General features: G+C 43.4%; 1 protein-coding gene across 3 annotated transcripts in view; it reads left to right on the top strand.

Moving 5' to 3' along the window:
* Positions 1 to 22,666, top strand: part of LOC138539841 (interferon-induced protein 44-like) — a 354,668-nt gene that overhangs the window by 149,244 nt on the left and 182,758 nt on the right. For all 3 annotated transcript variants that reach the window (XM_069641638.1, XM_069641639.1, XM_069641640.1), the window contains one exon: positions 5,519 to 5,714. In XM_069641638.1, the coding sequence (XP_069497739.1) occupies positions 5,519 to 5,714 (196 nt within the window). The remainder of the gene's footprint in view (positions 1 to 5,518; positions 5,715 to 22,666) is intronic.

The raw sequence follows: 22,666 nt of genomic DNA, 5'->3' as shown, positions 1-22,666 counted from the left end.
ATTGTATCCACCTCTCAGTAAGTCTTTCTTTGGCCTGCTTTGGGTTCATCTATTCAGTTTTACACAAAAAAAAAAAAAAAGTCTGGTGTTGTTTTAAAACGCCGGCTTTCTGATAGTGGTGAGTACTGGTAATGCACCCATTTTTGGGATTTAAGAAAATGAATTCCCCACAATTCTAGGTTGCTTTTGGCAATCAGCATTGCCATTCCCAATGGTTTCAGACTACTGTGTGGGTAGTCCAATGGTGGTTTTAGGCAGTGCCCTTCTGTGCCCATAACATCGGCAAAAATGAGCGGCAGCCTATTCTTCATGCATTTCCCTGTGCATTTTCTGGGAAGCTCTGGCCATCATGATGTTTTCCATGTCAGTACTGCACAGTTTTGAGGTAGGGCTCGGATGCATGGATAAAAACATCCCACAGGATCCAAAAATCGTTGGTCCTTCCCTGGCTACCTGAATGGAAGAACCTGGGGTGGTGCGTCAACCTTTCAACAAGTTCAAGTATTGGAGGACAAACCTCGTTTGCAATGTTCTGTGTCATAGACAGGGCCCTGGGAACAAGATCTGGAGCCGTTACATGCATATGAATGGCCAGCACATTCAATGTCAGATCTTTCACAAATTCAAAATCCATCGGCTGGAATATTGGCTTGGCCACCCACTGTTTGCTTCTTTTTGTAAACACCATCTTGTAATGAATGATCCCGAAAGTTCCTGCAGTTTTTTCTTGTTCCCTACCAATGTTCTAATTTTGGGCAAGTGCAGCCAGTCTAGTTCTGGCCTCTATACCTTCTGTGCCAAAATGAAACCTTCATGGCCCATACTTTAGGCACATATTTTGGAATACCTCCAAATCTCCAGTTTGGCAGAATTCAGTCAGTCCCTTCATGTCTCTTGAAAGCGTTTTCTCGTACACAATTCTCTAGAGTGCTGCATGAGGAGGGGAACTTGACACCAACCTCTTTTCCTTACGCTCCTGCTCCTTACTCATAGGTCCTTGTCCACGTTCATGGAAATGTTCATTTTCTCTCCAAGAGTGGTGCAGCAATGAATGCCATTTTTCATGTAGGATTTCTCCAGATCCATAACAAGTTTTTGAGCTTCATCAAAGATGTTGCTGATAGATTGGGACCACTTTAAAATGTTTTCTGTACTCTTTTTTTTAACAGCAGCAGCACTTTTATTAGAAATTGATTTTGCAACATGCCATATATCAAATTGATGCTGTATGGGTGGGAACTGCTCTTGCATGGCCTTTGCTATTCCAACATGCTTGTCAGTGGCTATCAGGTCTTTTTGCATTCCCCTGGATTCCAGAGGTTCGATGGATTTAATGAAACCATATTTCTGTATGGCAACAGACGATGTACATTCAGGCACTTGCAGGATGACCAAACTCACTATTTTTTGTGCTTTCAATGTCTTGAAACTGGTAAGTGCAGTATTGAGCGGAAAAAAACGTGGACTGTCACTGTATCACCAGCAAGCCTGACCCTTTTGCCAGCAAGTGTACTATCCATAGATATCTGTTTGAATTTCCAGGCCTGGCTAATAGAGGGGAACAGGAAATCATTCTGATATTTGTAGCACTGGGTTTTATCAGGAAACTCAAATTGACAGACACTTTAAATGTTCCTGAACATTGATCCGCTAAACAGCAAAGCAGATGAACAAAGTACCTTTCCAGCAGGCACTTTTCCAAGCATGGGTTGTGCTGACCATGAAAATGTGTTCTGATGGTGGACACACCTAGCCTGGATTTTCAGGTTGGTACTCTTGACTACACGAGTAAAATTCACCAACGGCTCCCAACATATCCTCCTATGTAATTTATTATCATGTTAAATCATTTGTATAATCTCTAGCAGGCAGCAGTGGAATACAATGTATTTTTGGTATCTGGCCATAGCATTGAATGCCAAAGCATTAAATGCCTTACAGTCTAAAAAAAAGCATCTAATGCATGTTTTTTTAAGCTAAAGGGTTTAGTTTAATTGTATTGGGTTTTTAAAGGTTAAAAAAAGGGGGGTTGGTGTGTGCCCCATTAAAAAAAAAGAAAGAAAATGCATTAGATTCTTTTTTTCGATGCTTTTTTTAGATGGTAAGGCATTCGATGCTTTGGCATTCGATGCTATGACTATAAACCGTATTTCGGCTCCTTTAGTACCCAATCATCCAGCAGTGCAGTGGTTTGTGATTCGATGGTGGTGGACAGGTCTGAAGTCGAGATCATGAGCACATTCGTCTATCAATTGCGAAGATGCTTCAGTTATTTTGGTCTGTGATATTTCCAGATTTTCCGCATGAATTTGAGAAACAGGGAACATTTTATGTTTCTTGGATGAACATATTTTAGAGGGTGTAGATTGTGTCAACGGGTCTTCAAGCAATTTCGATATATCTTCTGTGTTGTCAGTTTCATCTGGGTGACGTTTTGTAATGTAGCAATGATCCATGGTTACTTTCCATGGCTCACTGATGACATTCCATTCCATTCCATTCATATTCCGGCCACTGAACACCTGCATCACAACTTTGAATCTTGAGTGGACCTTGCTGTGTCTCAAAATGTAGTTGTTCCAAAGTGACATCGGTTTGGGAAGCAACATCATTAGTTTGTGTTGTTGTCTAGGTGTTTATGCTCCTCTTTCTCCTGGGCCTCTTACACATTTAAAGAAAAAACATGCTCAATTTATAGCACACATGCAGAACATATGATTTACAAACTAAAAACGTTATATGAGTAAAATAGCTGCTAAACAACTTACCCTTGTTTTACTAACTTTCTTTGAAACAGTCAACATCGATTTGCCGACTACAAGACCAAGCTGAAAAACAGAATTTTTGCACTGCAGATACCAAACAATTTTCTTTTCCACTTAAAGAAACATATATACATATCTACAAATAGAGCCTACATTGTGTATGTAAAACTTTGAAACATATTATAAATTACATGCCAATCAAATAGGATGATAACTGAAATTTTACAATATGTTATGCATACTTTTGGTCCCTGTGTCTCTTCAATTTTGACCGCTTCAATAGTATATTGCGTGGACATAACATTCATCAAAAATGTTTTTATTGTTAAACAAATTTAATGTTACAATCTTTGATCTCACAAAGTACTTCTTGAGAAAGTTGTTTTAAATGATTGTCGACCTTAAACGATAAGGGTTATCGTTGTGATATAAAGTGTACATTCTTATCAAGATAAAAGTCAAACACTGTGTACGTGTGACGTTTTAAAAATATGTATTTTAAATTTTACCCGAAAACCTTCCGAGATGTCACATGGAGTGAGATCATCCTGCAAAACATAATGATTAAAATGTTTCTACCCAAAGTAGTTTGCGGTGTAATGTTTTCTTTTTAATATATTCACCTTTGTGCAGGTAGGTAAATGTTACTAACAAAAACAGAAAAGTTTCATATGGTGAAAGGTTACATGCTTTTCAGTCCAATAGCATGTTTTTTGAAGGTTTACTTTCATTGTTGCATGTCTACGGGCGATAAATACAACAAGGTTGTTAATTGGGCCTCATTCTAAGTTTGCCGGTCCGAAAACAATGGTGCCGGTAAGCTTACTAGCACCGTTGTTTCCGGATTGGCAAACTACGAGTCTGCCTGCCGGAGCTGCTGTGCCCTACAGGGCAGACTCTACCGGACACAGCAGCCACGGTAAGCAGACTGTCATGGAAGCACTGAAACCGTTATTAACTGTGCCGGTACTTCCTTGTTCCCATTCCTTACCAGTCCCTGACTTTCCAGCACGCCGGGGTTGGAATTGTTGTAGTTTATTTAAAACAGGCCTTTGAATCTTGTTCAAGCCCATAAAGAGCACATTAAACATGTCTCCTTTTGAGTGCGCTCTGAGCATGCTGGCTTCCAGAAACAAAACGTATGATATAAAGAGAGGTTAATGGCAGCGATAAATGAGTCATACAAAGTATGTCACCAGAGAAGGACACAAACTCAGTGTTTCTCAAGCTCGGCGTATCAAGATCGTAGGGTTGTTGTAAATAGTGGGCTATGCCTTTGGACTGCTCAAGTTAACGCTGTATGTATTACAAATCGGATTAACGCTTCATACGCAGTGAACTTAGGCTGCTGAGCAAGCAGGATGTTTACTTTCTAACATTTTCTAGAGACTTCTATTTGGGGGGTCCTCCTGTTATGCTGGTTCTTCCTCTGGGTCCCTCGTCTCTCCTCTGGAACACTTCTTCAGGATGTCCTGTGGTCTTTCCTGGGATTGCCCATCACAGAATCTGTGTGGCGTCAAACATACCTCAACTGAAGCAGATAACCCTGTAACTTTCTCCCATGTGTGCCAATGAAAATGTGAACTTACCTGGAACTCTTCTCAAATGAACTCTGGACATTGTGCAAGGAACATAGGTTCAATTTAATGTACTACCAGGCAATTGCTGCTGGCCATGCCATGTGGGTAAAGTAGATTGTAGTATTGTGTTTTGGGTGTGCAGTACCAACTTCATATGGTTGATGAACATGGCGCCTGGGTATTGGTGTACCATGCATATGGCAGTATCAGGCCCTTTGGCCTAGCACCAGTCACAATGACCCTAACTGAACTGCCCACTAGACATGGTCTCCAGCCATGACCTTTGGACACGCACCTGTGGCCATGGCTTGTAGGCATTGTAGCCAGCACATGGGCTTCAAACACAAAAACATGTTTGTTGAATGTTTTTCAGGTGTATTCTGACACACACACACACCTCTGCCCTAATAACACAGGCTGTGGTGTGTTCCCCTCATCAGTGTAAATGGCATGCCAGACATGACTTGTATACTCTGTACACAAGCTATTACAGCTGTAAGACTCTATACAGAACGGCTTTCTCTACAATTAAATTACATTTCATAAAATGACAGCAGGACACTATTGAAAACACACATATCTAATGCAAGGTTGATATTCACTCACATGTTAGAAATTCACATTTTCACAGATCAGGGAAGCATTTACTGGGCTAGTTCAGAACACCAGTTGGATGAAGCCTCCATTTCTTGCCCAAGCTAGTCTATGCTTTATGTCGACACAGTAAAAAACGATTCGAGTACCAGCAAGTCAATGCAAAGTTCTCACCTATTTTCTGATAGAGAATCGAACCCTAACTACTTCCACTTAGCATCTTAATATGCACACTGTTTCTCCTATACAGGATCCCTACCACCTGAGTTATGATTCACATTTTGAAAGAGTTTTTTCATCTATAAATCTGTTTGCTGATGGATTTGGTATAGTTAATTGAATTGATTTGGATGTATTATTGTCACCAATACCCCACAGAGAAACCTTCTGGTTACCCTGCCACAACAAACTGAACTAGTCACCTGCATTTTGACTCACTTAGCAAGACCGCCAGTCACTTCTAGTTCTCTAATGCCTGGAAGGGTAGAGCATTCTCACAAATTCCTATAGTGCATTATGTTAGAATTAATATTTTATGTTTACTTGTGATTTGTAACCGACATGTTTTTGTTGTCACAGGGAAAGGAAGAGGTTAGTTGAGCTGGCAATGAATTATAAACCATCGGCAAACAACATTTCTCGCAGTCGTGTTTTAATGATTGGGCCAGTTGGAGCAGGAAAATCCAGCTTTTTTAACTCTGTGAATTCAGTTTTTCGAGGCCATGTGGCAACTCAAGCAGTTGCAGGATCTGATGCCACGAGCGTGACAACAAAAGTGAGTACAACTCATCTGACACACTAATCAAATGCTCTCTTAAAAGAATTATGCAGATATCCTGGCTATTTGTATTTTTTGACGTTTTAAACTTCTATTGCAGAAGATTTAAGCATAGGTTGCTGATTTAATGGTAGCTGATCATTTTACTGTGCCCTAGTTTTTGAAGTCTTCCTTTCCTGCCTATCATTCATGATGCTTCGTTGAATCAAGCATCTAAGTGTGGGGTTGAGGGAATGGGGCGATTTGTATTGCACATGAGCAAGGGCCTTGCAGGTGGAGAGACTTCAATAAAATAAAAGTGGGGTCAGAAGGGACTCCCCAATGTATACAGAAAAGAACAGACAAGGCCAATAAAAGAAATATAAAAACGGACTCACATGGCAACCTCCTACCCAAACACATGTATGGCTGGAGAGAAGATAATAATAATGTTCATGGAAAGGGATGCCACAAAAAGAAGGGATGATGTGGTAGCATGACCCAGATGCGATTTAGCAACAAAGTCCTGTGCTTTCATATGATACACGGAGTCATTGCTCCATGTCTGAATATGTTTATAAACATTCTTTTGTTATGCTCTATATTCTGAATTAAGCACACAACACATTCATGTGTTCCATAGACTCCTAATATGTTGTCAAAAGAAGTTTGAGTTTGCTTTATAAACTGATGACTTTCTATCCTATATTTCTTCAATCGATTGGTGGAGCATTATTTTGCCATGTATGTTTTTTGATCCAAGCAACGTCTACATTAATATAGTGTAGTTTTTGAAATCTTAAAGCAATACATATTCTACAATTCTCAAATGTTAGCGCATGAGGTGGCTAGCTTCAGAGCTCTGGGGTCCACTTTGGCTGGTGGAAAATGTGCAAGGGAGCGCTGATGGCAAATGAGGAAGAGAGCAGGCGGCTAAACAATGGTCTCAGTTATTTTTTCCCTGGGCAACACTGAGCTCTGCCCTGTCCTCTGGTGTTTTGGGAACATTGTGCGCTTGTCCATCAGGAGGTCCTGAAATAGAAGACTGCTGTAGTTCTCCCTCTTTTTCTACCAAGGTCTCCTTGCAGCCGCTTGGCCACACAGGGTTCAATGTTCCAATACATGCAGGAACAGAATGAAAGACATAGAGCCGAACGCGTATTTGTGCTTCTTTACTTCTCTTTCTGCCGCCAGACTTTAAAGGCTCCCCAACATTGCATACACTTCCACATTCTAAGCTTACCCTTTCCAATTTCTTTTAAATACCGGTACCATGAGAACATAAGACATGGCAACCTCCATGGTCTTAGAAACATGAAACATGAACCCCCCCATAAGCCCAATTCCTCAATCCACCTGACGGGTCGCTGATCCTTCTTCGAGAGCGAACCTCTGGTTGGTCAGTCACTAACACATAAGGTGGTACTTTAATTTCTGCAGTGCAATTGTTATCTGACCATTTGAATATCCCTCATCAGTACTCGAACGTCAGATGTCTGTATAGCAAGGTCTTTTGTTTTCCTGAAGATGCAAGAGTTTCTAGTGATTTTATTTTTTACTCCTTCGCACAGCCTTGGACTCAGGATCACATGTTGATAATGCTTTTTGAATTTTGGACTCTCGCACCAGTATGACATCGAACACAGCAATCTCTGACGGTCTAGCTTTCTCTGCATACTCTTTCATGTTTTCCTTGTGCAACGTATCTCTTTGTGTGACATGCTGATCATTAGCATGGCATTCTGATGCACACAGGATTTGTGGGTGACTTGTGCACACTTTTCTCCCAAACATTAATTCTGATGGAATGTATTATGGTAGTCCCTTAATAGCTAACAAAGGGCCTGCACAATCATTTTCTTTTGTTATGCACTGTCCTCTTCCATAAACCACTACACTGCACCATTTGCTTGAGGCCATATTGGCGTCAGCCGATGATTTGGGCCTATGAGTATTCTCTGATTAGTCAGAAATGTTTACCAGTAAATGGTGGACCACTGTCAGGCTTAACTGTTTTTGGGACTCCCTCGAGTGTAAAAATCTCTTTGAGTGCAACAATGCAGCTGTGGATGAAACCAGTTGTTTTTCAGGGTGTCTTGAAAATTCATCAAGTTTGAACAAAACATGACCCCAAACATGTGATGCATTGTCTCTTGGACAAAAGAAGTGGACTGCAATTTCCCAACACAGCAGTGAAAAAAGGGACATTTCAGTAGTTCAAGGACAGTATGAAGAACAATACTTTGGCAGATCAGACATATCTTTAAGTTGTCTTCGGGGCAGGGAGTCCATGTTTGGGAATCACACCTTCAGGAGTAGCAGTCATTGCGGACACTATGCCTCTATGTCCCTCACGCGCTAATGCTTTTTCCTTGTGATATAGGGATGAAGGAATGGTTATCCTATTGTTTTTGAGCAGAATGTTAGACTCAGACACAGTCAATTCATCTTTCACTAAAGCTAGGGTGCGCAAACTGTGATACTCCATGTTTCTGTCTTTGACCTTTGTTTTACGCATTTACACTTGCCTGATTGAATGCGCTTCAGATAACCTTGGGCCAGCCTTGGTTTCCTTTTCAATCACATCTAAAGGTAGTAGTTCAGGCCTTCTATGTTGAACAATGCTATTGATGTAACGTTCTGCTACATAAGATACTTCACGATGTATTTGTAATGGAGACCAGCACAATTAATCAGTTAGGTTCACAGACTTGCCAGGTTTGTGAATGATACTGAATCTATGTTCCCGTTGTTGCAGTCCCCACCTGGCTCTCCGAGGAGGCATCTTTGCTCCTGGGTTGCTGTAATAAAAGTTAGAGCCTGGTGGTTAGGGATCACAGTGAATGACTTTCAATACTGGGAACAATAATAATGTTCACAGGCTAGGCCTGAGTCAGCCTGTTCAGTTGTGTTCAGGCTCCTGCTCGCAAAGAAAACTATTCACGTGGGAACCTGGAGCCTGCTCTCTATTGTGCTCCCATGACTCTGATCCTGATGTCCATCATCATCATCAAAAATGCTTTTATTCGGTATTCACCATAAAGCACTTACAAATTACACACATATGTAATCAATAAATAATCATTCTATCGGTGTTGTATAATGGATTACATTAAAATAGGTTAATAAGAACTTTAAAAGAGTCACAATCAAGCTTAGTAAAATTATCATAAAAAGGGGAATTACAGGCAATCACTTATTAATAAATTAATAGACTTGGCTAAAAACATAAAGTACTGTTTTCGAGATATAGAAGCGGGTCACATGATAATCTAACGCAATTTGAGCTATTATTTACCTGCTTCAATAGTTTCGCTCTACAGGGCCATGCCCTATGAATGAAGCGGGTTGTTGCGTAAACCACAGGAACATTTTCAGTGCTTCTACAGAGGTTCATGGCCATTCTGATAGTAACAATCTCAGCAACCATTATTACTGGTCTTAAGTAGAGGTGTTTTAAGTGGTGCAACTTCATGCATATAAAAAAGAAGTGAGGTACTTCCTCATTAATACGCCACATAAGGGACAAACCTCTGTGCCCTCCGGGCACTACATAATTTCGTAAAAGCAACCAGTGGTAAAGTCCCCAATCTAAAGCGTACATATGAAGATCGTTCAAAAGGTGGAGTGATTACATCAAGGTACTTTTCAAAGCTTTAGAGGTCCTTATGTGCTAAATACTCTGGGCCTAACTTTAGGCGAATAGCCTTGTCTAATATCGATTGTATGCATCTGTGCGTACCAATTCTTTGAGCATACGGAGGTCAGCCTTCACAATAGTGTCAAGATGTTCCCAAGCTCTGGGTTCATTAAGTTCTAGCAGCAGTTTCCTCACGTGTCTTGCCAATGACAGATTTTTGGCACCCTCGAGAGACAGGATATGCTTCAAAGCTTCCTGGTATTTTTCGAGTCCCTTGATGGACCACAGTCGACCAGTAAAAGCGAGCAAGTCCCCACACTCTTGAAAGCCCAATTCTATATGTACTAGAGCCAATGGTACACTCTGTGGAAGTAGTAGCAATTGCTTGAGAAATTTATTTTCTACAATTAGTAGACTTTTGACCTTGTCATAACCCCAGATTCCAGCTCCATATATAGATGCTGGGATGGACTGCCTCTTCTATAACTCCAGTTCAGGGATCAAGGACCCACTATCATGCACTACTGTATTTTCCCAGGCTAGTTTTAGATGTACCTATCTGGGCTGACCATCAACCATATTTGTGGAACCGAGTTCCCATCCCAAGTGATCGAAAAACGTAACTTGTTTTAGTCTCACCCCATCAACATCTATGGGCAAGACAATACGCTTCTTAAACAGTGGGTTAAAAACCATTATCTTTGTCTTCCCAATGTTCAGACTTAGCTCCAGTTCCTTGCATTTATCTAAGAAAACATACAATGTAACCTTCAGACCCTGTGTGGAGGGGGCCAGTATCAAAGCGTCATCCACGTAAAACAGAGCCGGGTATGAGCCCATCTTTGTACAGTCCTGACACCTTAACAAAAGGGCATTGATAACCTCTTGAATGTACAGTTTAAAGAGGATGGGGGCGAGTACACACCCCTGCCTGACCCCTTTGTCTACCTTGAATGGCTGTGTAACCTCACCCGCTAAGCCATAGCGTACAACTGCGGTATACCGTGTATAGAGGGAACAAATTATATTCAGTAGACAAGCTGGGACATTTCTCCTCATCGTAATCTTCCACTTGAGATATCGTTGAAAGCCGTCCTGAGATACAGAAACACAGCATACAATCTAGATTTCATTAGTACGGTGTGCTTCAGGATCAGAAGGAACAGTCTAAAGCTTTAGTCGACAGTACTCTTATTTGGCTGGAACACGGCCTGCAAATCGCTAATGACAGTGTGGTTACTGGTCCATTCTTGAAGGGGGCAGAGAATCACCTTGCCGAAAATCTTCTCCTACACTATCCAGGAGGGAGATTGGGTGCTAGTTGGCAGGAGATTATCTGCCTCCTTTCTTGTACATCGGGACTATAGCCACATTTAGCCATGATGCCAGTAACAGGCCTGTGTCCAGAATGGAATTGAACACTTTAAATAAAGTTGGTCCCCAGATCTTCACTTCGTCCTTAAATAGGTCTGAAGATACTTGATCTGGGCTCGGGGCCCTTCCACTTTTTTGTGAACACAGAGCCACTTGGACCTCCTCCACAGTTAGGTGCAAAACACCCCCCTGCAGAGCTCACTTCCATTTATTATCACTTCGGGTGTTATCATCTCCCTGGTAGCACTATATAAACCTGAGAAGTGGCTCAGCCATACGTCAGCTGGGATATTATAATGAATTGTATTGTCTCCATTCAGCTCGTCATCAGAGCTCAATTTCCAGTAAGTGGTGCTGTCGCCTTCCACATGAGCCTGAAGGAGAGCTTCCCAGCGATTGGAGCTAAAATCTTTATTTTTTACTCAATAACAATGTTTTGTAATTAAGTCTTAATGATCTGAGGTGGGCCTTGTCAATACTCAGACCCATTCTCACGTAGATTAGTATCTCATATTTAGCTGCCCTGCAGGCCGCATCAAGCCAGCCAATCTTGTTAACTTTTTTGCTCTTTATTTCAGCGGCTGGTTAAGGATCATGTTCGCCAGTATCTCACGAAATTCGGACATACTTTCACATGCAGCTGCCCCTTCGTGACAGATTATGGCCAAATGATTCAAAATTGAGCAATACAAGGCCTTTGATATTTCTACCCAGAATCACAGACCATTTGACGTGCTCACAGGCGTGTCCCATTACTGTAACTGGGTGGCTTTCTTTTATGAAATTAGTGGCAACCATGGCATCAATATTCCCTGTGAACATAATTGCAAATGGCCTGTGATCACTGTCAAATATATCCAAAACCTCAATCAATCAGCCTGCCTCATTCCCGCCCTGTAATCAATATGTCATCAATAATAGAGGCTCTTTGTGTCCCATGAAGGTTGGTTTTGCAGGCTGGTCATTTTTAAAACTGCCATTACATGCTGTAAGGTGCAAATTATGTCTGCCATAACCTTGATGCATAGGTCCAGCTCAAAATATGCATTACAGACAGCTGTCGAGACACGCTGTCCAATTTGCTCAAAATCTGCTTGACATTCTGATATCCTGTCAAATTTGTGATCTTGCTTCGTTAGAGGATGAAGTGCAGCGCTAATGGAGGTTACATCCTGAATGTATTTGGTACAAGAACTGCTCATTCCCAAAAAGGAGAATAACGCAGATAGCTTCTGGTGATGAGGAGCCGACGTGAGAACAGCCCTCTTCTCGGGATCAGGTTCTATTCCCTTTTCGAAGAAGATATGTTGGGAAAACCTTAGTGTGTGCTTGCCAAATTCACAACTTTCTCTGTTTTAAGGTTAGGTTTGCCTCCTCAAGCACGGCTTCAGATGTTTCTTGAGACATTCCGAACAGGTCAATGTCATCACTATAGTTGATGCATTTAGGCATATGATGTATGACCTTGAGATTTTCATCCTGAAACAGTTCAGCTGCAGATGAACTGCTGAAGATTAATTGTAGGGATAGAGGACAAGGTGAGAGGCAACATTTGTAACATATCTGAAAGATTGTACTAGTTCTTCGTCTAGTTCCGAGTGGTGGTGCCCTTTATTTAGATCCAGCTTTGAGAATGTCATAGAAACATTAAAAAGGTGTATCATATCCGTTATTCTCGAGACCTGATATCTTTCTTGTTTATCACTTGATTCGGAATTTGCATGAACCTGCAAACATGCCTGTCAGATCCAGAATGGAAAAATGTCTTCCATTGCAATGCACAGTTCATCCATACTTGTCTTTGAATGTCCTTATAATGTTCATGCACAATTTCACTCGACAATGCTTTATTTTCCTTATCCACAAAATAAAGGGGGAAAAGAATCTCAATATTTTTGTCGCACTGTTGGTTTGCCATTAAGCAATATATATTTGGGAAAAAATACCATTTTTATAGCGGTTTTGAAACTGAGAATGCACCCATAGTGGGTTTCTGTTCTGATGGCATGTCCACCTTAGAAGCATGTTCTTTATATGCGCCATCACTGTAAGTAAATGTGCAAGGATACAGACAAGCCAAGCAAGGATGTGAACCTCAGATTCACACAGTTTTGGAGGATTTGGCAGTTTGGAGTATTCATTTACTGTAGAACCAGTGTCTATTAGGAATTCTAACAAAAATCCTTTGATTTTTAGTAATAGTACTGGACTATATTCAATGGCTGTCTTATTTATTCGTTTTTTTTTTCGCGGCACAGTTTGCAGAAAATGTTTTGCCGAAAAAGATCATCGAATTTTTTGGGGGGTTGGGGAGGGCATATAAGGGGTAGGGTGGGGTCGTGTATATAGAAAACATAATGGGGAGAGGGGGGTTTGGTGACACCCTCCTCCCCAAATAAAAAAAAAGATGGCCTTTTCGGCAAAATAAAACTGGCAAAAAGTGCAGCGAAACGAAAAAGGGCGATGAATGAACATAGAACCAAATACATATCCGTTGTTCCTGTTGCTCGAAGATGCTATTAGCCTTCTGTTAAGGGCGGGCCGCAATTCATCAGCCACCTTATGTTTAAGGGAGGTGCTACAAAGGTAAGGGTGGCCGGTCCCAGAAGCCACCTTAGTGTTGATGGCACAATCACGAGGTGACATGGGGGACTGCAAAAACCCATGGACAACACTTGTGGTTCAGGGGTCCACTGATGGTTGACAAAGTGCTACCTTGTGGATGTCTGTTGCGCAGAAGGTCTGAAAGTGGCCTGAGGTAAGTGACAAGGCAAGCAATGGCGGAAGCACAAATAAGGGAAAGGTAAGTAGGCTGGAGAAGGAGTTCAGGAGAAGTGCTGCAGAATGGACAGGTAAAGGAGGCTGGATATGAACCTGTAAAACAGGCAGCAGACTTTAAGAAGGCGGCAGGAAGGAAACCGGTAATTCGGGTAGAGAAGGGAAGGAGGCTGGAGCCAGGGAAGGAACAGCAGAACACCAGAAGGCAGCAGCAGAATGAGCCGGGCAGCAGGCAGGAACCATCCACAGTGTTGTGACACACCCGGCATGGATTAAGGAGCCCTTTAAATATCTGGTGCCTCTTGGGAATGATGGCGCACGCACCGTGGGTGCTGCTATATTGGAATGGGCATGCGCGTCGCCCAACAGCGCGACGCTGCGACCGCAATGTAACACGTAGGCAGAAATGGGTTTGAGAATATGTAATTATTTTACATGAACTGTGTATGTTCCTGCATTCTGGTGAGCAGCACGCATGTTTGTAAAGTGGTGTTTTTCTACTGTGTGACCATACTTACTTCATGTTGTGGTGCTGGTGTCGACTGTATTACTATGAATTATCCATAGTCTCAATTTGCAGGTGACCGGCTATGGCCGTCCGTGCCATGTCCAGTATTTCATCTAGTGTGCATGTACCCAGTAATTTCACTGCAGAATATTCACCACACACTTTTTTCAGAGCAGACTATTTAGCACCAATAAATTCACCTACCATATATACTTTTTTTTTAAAATGCAGATAGTAAGTGTGGTGAAAGGGGATCATATTTTTTCAAGGGGATGGGTGGGGGTGGTGTTGAAATTAATGGGGGGGGTTGCAAGTGGTTGCTATTCTGAATGTAAAAACAGTGGCAATACAAAACGGAAACATTTGTGGATGAAAAATGTAGGGGTGAAAACACGTACAGTTTTGGCAACAGCTTGGTCTGGAAGGTAGAGGATTCACAGCCTGCAATCACCTGCAAATGTATGGCTTTACCATTGGGAGTATTGGTTACATTTGCAGTGCTTAATCCATGTTCTTAGACCCTTAACAAAATGGTTCTTTGTTTCTCCTTTCACTTGCATTACAATGTGAAATAAGTGCTGTTTGTTGTAGTACTCATTATCGTGAGGTATAGTTATTCAATCTCCCTTTCCAATCAGCAAAAGTGGCAGCTGTGTTTTAAATTAGTTCATAAATTATTTTGACAATCCCACTGACAACATTAAAGGTTCGCTTTTGTACTTGTTGTATTGTAAACCATAAGCATCCAGGTATATGTAGAATGTATGCGTCTAGCATACTCACCTGGGGCAGAGGCTACTGGAGGTTGAAATACGCAATGTCAACGGTGCCCCTTGTAACAATGGCCTTCATTACAAGTTGGTCAAAAAACGGTAAAAGTGCTGGTAAAACCGTTTACTGGCAATTTGACCAGTCCAGCAAAGTTTATGTTTGCCGGAACACTTTTACTGGAGTTACCGGTGCCTATGGTACTTAACCTAGAATCACCAGCGCCTGTCAAAGTCAATGTCGGCAGCCCTGAAAACTGGGCCGGTAATACCGGCATAATGGTATTACAAGACCGGATTTGCTGGTAATACTGGCAGCTAATTTCTGGAAATTCTGGCAAAACCAAGGCGGAGATAGCATCACCTCAGAGCTGCCTGAAAATGTACACTGGTGAGTGAAATAAGGCCACAGGTGCACCCAGTCAACCCAGGTGCACCCAATACACACAGGAACAATACTTTAGGGCCACACCTTCACCAAGAACATTTTGAACACAACCATGCTGCCAGTCATTGCTGCTATCCGGGACCTGGAGCTGCTCCATGCTGATAGCCAACTGCTGGTGCTGGAGCAGCAGTAGTGGCGACAGGAGGCCAGGGAAAGAAGGAGGATGAGGATGCCCATACAGTTGATGCAGGTGGTGAGGCATAGGTGTGCTGTGATCCCTTGCACAAGGTCAACACACTGGGCCCTCACAGACAGCCAGATACAAACCCTGTACTGCCTAAACAGGGAGACCATTCATGACCTCCTAACCCTTATCCAGGACGATTGCGGGCATCCTCAATGTGTTGGCAGCATTGGACTGAATACACATAGAGCTGGTGCCCCCCACACCTCAGGGGAGGTCTACAGGAAGCAGAAGCAGTTCCATTCCCTCAATGTCCAGGTAACCTGTGACACCAATCTGACATCACACACTGTTGTCAAAAAGTACTGATCGTACAAGAGCACACATTGTTATTCTAGTACTTTAAATCTACAATCATGTAGAACTCAGTCATTAGGGAGAACTTGGACCATGAACTTGGACAGAAGTTTCCAATACTCTTCGGACACCATTTATAATCACACACTCCTGTGCCCGGTTCCCAGGATCAACGCACGACTCCATGGTCCTAGCACCAGCACCCTGCTGGCTTACATGGTGCATCACGGAGGACAAAGGACCTGGATGTTGGGTGAGAACATGTATATTTACAACTACATTGAAGCATGGCTCACAGGCAAGGGGTGGGGAGAACTGACTCTGTAGACTAGGCCACCTAGGGCCATGAGATGTATGTTGTGGTGAGACATGGGGCATGCATGCACAGACTGACCATTGAGATTCCGCTGTCACAGGCAACACCACTGCCGGGCATCATTACTCAGACATGTTAATGTTAATAAGTCTTGTAACATACACTGTTTCCACTTGCAGGGTCTCTTGGCGCTCTGGCGGGTCTTCAATGGAAGGAGTGTTGTGGCAATTTGTCAGTGGGATTGAGAGGGAGAGGAGCAGGAGAACTTCAATGTGCTGTTGTCAGCTTCAGTTCAGAGAAGCGGTCACTGAGCGTTGGGGCATTGTCATTTGGTAGCCATCATGTGGTGTTCAGGTATGATTGTGTATGGCTTGTTTTCATGTCGGGTGTTGCCAAGTGTGTATGCTCAGTGTTGTGGTACAGGTATGGTTGTGTTCAGTTCAGAGTTTGTGGGTGAGTATGCAGAATGGTCATTTTCAGTACCGTCAGTGGCAATACCTTCCCTGCTCAGCAATCTGTCTCGGGGAGTAGCACCAAGCACGATACAGATGTTACACAGTGCCTATCTCAGCCCATCTCCCAATTCCACTGCATCATACATCGCCCCCCTCACAACTTGCATGCTACCAAATTGGCTAGGACAATTCGGTACTACACCCACTCTTCTAACTCGGACATGCCTTCCGCAACATCTGTCTTATGAGCACACTGGAGACGATCATACTAGTCATCAACATGTGACACTGACTTCACTGACAGCAGCATTGCACTACGCAGCGCTAAGCCGTACAACAAAGGTACGTTTCTTTTTTTTAAAACAAAATAAATTCCTTTAGCACCCGTGTAGAGAACTACATGGGTGCTAATGGTAATATTAACCTCATCGGCGAGCCGACCCTGTCTGTAACAACACCACTGCCCACGCTAAGGGACCCTTGCTTTGAATGCTGGAATGATGGTGCTGGGAGCCATTGATGTAACAAACTCAACTTCTGGGTACCTTGGCCATTGATCTACTACTACAAGGAACTGATGGTCTGCACTTGTAGATCCAAAATCAACGTTAACACATTCCCACGACTTGCAGCTCCTCTCTGGTGATTGGATGGGATGTACTTGTAGTGCTATTGATGATGCCTGGCACCATAGACACTGGTTTATGTACTCCTCAACTTTATTTTACAAGAGTGGGAACCACACTTTTTAGCGTAAGCGTGCCTTAATTTTTGCTGCTCCTTTTGCTGCTCCATGATGACCATGATGGGCCAGCTGAATAACCCAGGGTATCAGTACAATAGGGATGACAATTCTTGTATCTCACAATGGTAGCCCTTCCAGGAGCTATTGTCAGCTCATGCTTTGTTTGCCACAGCTTCTGCAATACTTCTTTGGCTACTCAACTCTAGAGATTTAAGTACTTGCTTATACTCACCACTCCTAATTGCTTGGACAATAGTTTTAAAGCATTAATCCTGTTCAGAAACCTCTGCAATTTGTTTTATAGACATATGGCCCCATTATGACTCCAGCGGTAGGCGTGCCGGTAAAACCGGAACGGCTGCCGCCAGAGTCATTATTTTTTCAGCGCCTGGCAATGGCCAATTACTGGGGCATTACAGCCCCGGCGGACCCAGTAATTGCCCATTCCCGGGCGCTGGAAATTATTACTCCCCATTCCCATTTGAGTCCCATTGGACTCAATGGGAATCGGGAGGCCGGATGCACCGGCACCATTCGTGAATAGTTAACGAAGGCCCCGGGGAATTACCAGAGTCGGTAATGCCCCCACCGCGAGGGTCATATTGCTATTAGTACCCCGGCCCGCATTATATGCGTGACCGGGGCATTAAAAGCATTTTTTTCTGTCCCGAAAAGCTGCAGCGTTTCGGGACAGAAAAAAAAAAACAAGAAAATGGCCGCCGGGAAAGGGAAAACGGGAGTCCGTTTTCTCTTTCCATGGCAGCCTTCGGGAGCAGACGCGCTGGAAACACAATTGTTCCCAGAGTGTCTGCTCCTGAAAAAAAAAGAAGCAGAAGGTAAGTGGGGTTGGGAGGGCGGGAGGGGGAGGAAGGGGGGAGAAAAAAAAAAACGTGCCTTCGTCCTTGCCAGGGGACGATGGAAGTCTCCAGCTGTGTGGAGGCGCAGAGTCTCCACACTGCTGGAGGCTGCCATCGTCCCCCACCAGGGACGCAGGGGCAAGAAGGTAGGGAGGAGGGAGGGAAGAAAAAAAAAAAAGAAGCTTACCCGAGTCCCCAGCGGGGGCGGAGGCAGCCTCTCACCCGCTTCGAGCGTCCTCATTGGCTGAGGGGCTGCCACGCCCCGCCGCCGAGGACAAGGCAGCTGGAGTCCCGGCCGAGAATCGAAGGATTCTCGGCCGGGTAAGGACCCGGCGAGAGCCAATCAGAATGCTACCGCCAAACTCGTAATGAGGCCCAAAGTGTTAACTGAATGAGGCAGTGTGAGACGGCATTATTGAAAGGCAAAGGCAATGCTAGACATGGGATGACCATAGGGAAACATAAACAGGGGAGGTGCACGTCAAGTGCTCACGTCATTCTTTTTCACAACACATTCAAAATCGTTTACAGCTGCTGCTTTGAACTCTGATAGGACAATGGAACTTCGGCTTTGAGTAAGTATTCGGCTGAATTTTGGTTGAAAACCAGTTTTTTGGCTTTAGTCAAATACTTACTGGAATACTTACTTGTTCGGTAAACCCATTCTGTCTGGTGATGATTGTTGTGTAAATTGACTCAGAATGTAACACCACCTGGCGGTATCCGGTATTAAATCAAGTTTGAAAAGAATACAGGCCCTTGTAAGTTGGTAGTGACATCCACTATGGCGTAGGTGCTGTGCCTCTCTTGTTTGATTGCCTTATTCAGCAGCCTCATGTTCACACATATTCTCACTGACCCCCGGCTGCTTGTCCTTAACTGCCATGACAATTGGGGACACCCAAGGTTTTTGATCATCAATTATCTCGAAGCTATCTTCTGATACCAATTTGTCCCATTTCCTTCTCCACCTTACTTCTTAGGTTAAATGGTACTCTCCTGTGTTGAGCTATGGGTGGAACGGTATTGTCAATGTGGAGCTGTGTGGGTTCCCCTTTCGACATCCTACTGCTTGATACAGCCTGCCCTTTCTGCCTATCAGGCTATTTATGTCATCCATATTCACCCTGTATGCAAAAATTACAATCCAAAGTGCTTCAGCTGCTTGGCATCTGAAAAGAGTGTTTTTACTTATGGCCCTAACATAAAAACGTGCTTTGATTATCTGGGATCTATGCTGTACTTCAGAAACAAAAGACCCCTTTAGAGGAATTGGATTTGAACCCCCGAAGGTGTATATTCTGAACTTCGTACTTCTCAGTGGGCATGGTTTGCAAATGCGTTAAAATGGGTGAGCTCCAAAATGTTCACTGATGCCCTTGTGACAATTAGTGTCGGCATTTTAGTTCCTAGAATTTTGATTGCACAACATGGCTGTCTTTTCTAACCTCTTCAGGCCCCTAGGACACTTGAAATAAAAAAAAATTACCTTCACCCTCGGGTTCCTTTTCGTCCACCATCTCTTGCAAAGTGAATGCTTGAGCTACTTTTGGACGTTGTCTCGCTAATGAAGGCCATGGTTCGTTCATTCTTTGTTGAAACTGGACAAGACATACCCTGGCAAAATTGTTTACTCTGCCACAACACCCACATTTATGATCTTTGGCCAGACATGTGGTGTATGTGGAAGCATGTTCGCACAGTATGCAAATGTTCCATCAGACCCAGGGGCCATTCAGACTAGACTTGCTCACCACAGAATGTATTTGACTTCAGGTTTATTTTTGGGCCTCTTCTATTTTGACAGTCTTGAGGGCCAAGTCAATTCTTGTGGCCCATTACTTAGCTAGCTTTTGTCATCACCCCAGTTTCAGCATCCCGGTAAATGTGATGACAGGTTCTCGTAAAATTTGTTTCATCAGTTTGATAGAAAAACAACCCTGACTGACGCGCACTTGTACTTCATCTTGTTCGCTTATGCGATTGCACATAAAAGCCAAATGACGCACACGGACAAAAAATACATCCAACATTTCATCTTCTTTTTGTTTAGCATCATGAGTCATGAAACTTTCATAGTCAGCATTTCCCATGGAGCTGAAGTAGTTTTGTAGTACTTTGTTGGTTGTGTTATGAATCTGACAATGTCATCACTCCTTTCCCTGGAATAGCCTCTTCCCATGTGGCCAGGGGACGGCAGCTATACGTGAGAGGATCACATGGGGGGATGTGATTTCCAGGCGAACAATATGGCATTGTTGGGAAAAATCATATAACCCCCACTCTCTGGTAGGGATGTTCCTTCCCTTCCCCAAGCCTTTATGGCCTATTGTATTTCTTCGAACTCACCACTCTCTCTCTGGCCCCTGGTGCTCCAGTGCTCCCCGGATAAGTATGTATAAGGCCCATGGGTAAGGCAATTGGTCCCTCGACGATCCCTGTACCCAAGTGCTGATAGCAGCACTACTTAGGCTATGACTTAGCATGCATGTAAGGAGAAGTTGTTTGTTGTTAAAATCTGTTATGTTAATGTATTGGCTCTAGGCTGGAACTGTAAACGAAATCATGTGTATAGCTGCAGCTTAGAGGAAAATGTAACCGGATATTTGGTATTCTAAATGCCAATAAACACATTTAAAAATAAAATGGCCTATTGTAATATTCTCCCTCAACCGCCTGCCAACTCCACTTCCAATATTACCCCACATGACATAGGGAACAACTTGGATGAGGAAGGGAGCAGTGATGATTACTTCCAATAGAGTCCAACATCAACTTTCTCAGTATTGTTCGAAAACCAATCTGACAACAACTGAGGTGAGGAAGAGGGCCGGAACAATAAACAATAAAGATGACTAGGACTGGCAAACCAACGCTGCAGTCTAGTCTTTGGTGATTGCTTTGGGGATGCCCTTTTGAACAGGGGGAGCAAGAGCCATCTACCCCAGCAACACCAATCAATGGTTCACAGGAATCTAAGACACCAAATAAACCTAAAGGTAGTGGACCAGGTTTTGATGTAATGATGATACGGGATGAAGATGCAGATATGCCATCTATTATACCCCCATATCCTACTTTAGATCAGAAGTTATGTTTTTCTTTTAGAGAGTATGGTCACCCAGCAAGACATTGCCCCTTGAATAGGATTGATCATCTCACCATACTATCATTAAAAGAGCCAAGTCAGGATGGGCAAAATAAGGAAGTAAGGGCTGAACCATCTTGTATGAGTATCCTCTGCGCTCAATCTAGTGAGATACTATCAAACTGGAAATAGAGTCCGGAGAAACATCTACCTAAAGGGAGGAAATGTTAGAACAGGAGAAGATCCAACACGTTCCCCTATACAGGGAGGAAAACCTTCTACAGAGCACCTGTCACTCTAGAAGGGAGACTCCTCTGGGTCCAACTGGATAGTAAACGTAAGGGTGTGCCATGCGACAGAATTTCTTCCCATGGGGTAGGAAAAGATGGGAGAAGAAAGAGTAGGCTGTGTCCATGGCCATGGAGTAAACTACCCACAGACCCAATTCCCCATTACCATCTTGTGAAAAGCAATATATTTGACAGTGGCAGTAAACTCCAACTTGTCAGCCCAAATACTTATAGGGAATAGCGTAGCCCAGTTTGACCAGTGGGTCTTGCAGGTGGCCCAAATAACAATAAGAACCTACAGGGATGGAACATGTTTGAAAGGGTATGTGATAAATCTCACAATGTCATCACTCCTTTTCCTGGGATAGCCTCTTCTCATGTGGCCAGGCGCTGGCAGTCGCTACCTGGTCCTGACCCTGGGGGTGACTATATGTGGAAGGATCTTATGGGGGCTGGTGATTCCCAGGGGAACAATATGAAATTTTTGTGTACAATCCCATACCTCTACCCCCCTCATTGCCTATTGTAATATTCTCCATCAGCCCCTTGCCAACTCCACTTCCAATACTTCCCCACACCACATGACATAGGGAACAATATATCAACAACTTATTGTGCTAAAGCCAGTCTGACAACTGGGATGAGGAAGAGGGCTGGAGCTATAAAGATGACTAGGACTGGCAAACCAACACCATGGTCTAGTCTTTGGAGATTTCGCCGAAAGGTTGGGAAATTCGACACAGCTCATGATAAAGGGTGTGAGCTGCAGGAGCGGACACTGACCACAAACGTACGTCGCTGGTCAGAACGCCCAGCAGGAGCATGCCACGGGAAGCTGCGAGCAGGCTACACACAAAACCGCTGGAGGAAGCTGGAATTCCAAGAAGCCGCTACTGCCGAGCGCAAAGCAGCAGGAGCTGCACACAGGTGGAAGAGTCACGGAAAAGCAAAACAACTAACGGTATGCACGCCAAGCCAGCGGTGTGAAGGAAACCAGAACAAAGACATGCAAAGAGCATTTCCAGCACCCAGTAAGCCGAGGGAAGTTGAACGGGTTACCAGGGCGCTCAAGTGTGTGACATATTGAGCAAGGGACACGAGAGGCTCAGAATGAAATATATGAAGAACCTGAAGTACTTGTGAATTGTACCACAAACAGGTTGCTGAACCCATCTTTACAAGACGAAAACAAAGTGAAGGCAACAGTGAATAATAAAGAGAAT

Source organism: Ambystoma mexicanum, chromosome 1q (assembly GCF_040938575.1).
Source record: "Ambystoma mexicanum isolate Mex_15411 chromosome 1q, UKY_AmexF1_1, whole genome shotgun sequence".
NCBI lineage: Eukaryota > Metazoa > Chordata > Amphibia > Caudata > Ambystomatidae > Ambystoma > Ambystoma mexicanum.
Note: the sequence above shows the minus strand (reverse complement) of the source record. Positions and strands in the feature narration are given on the sequence as shown.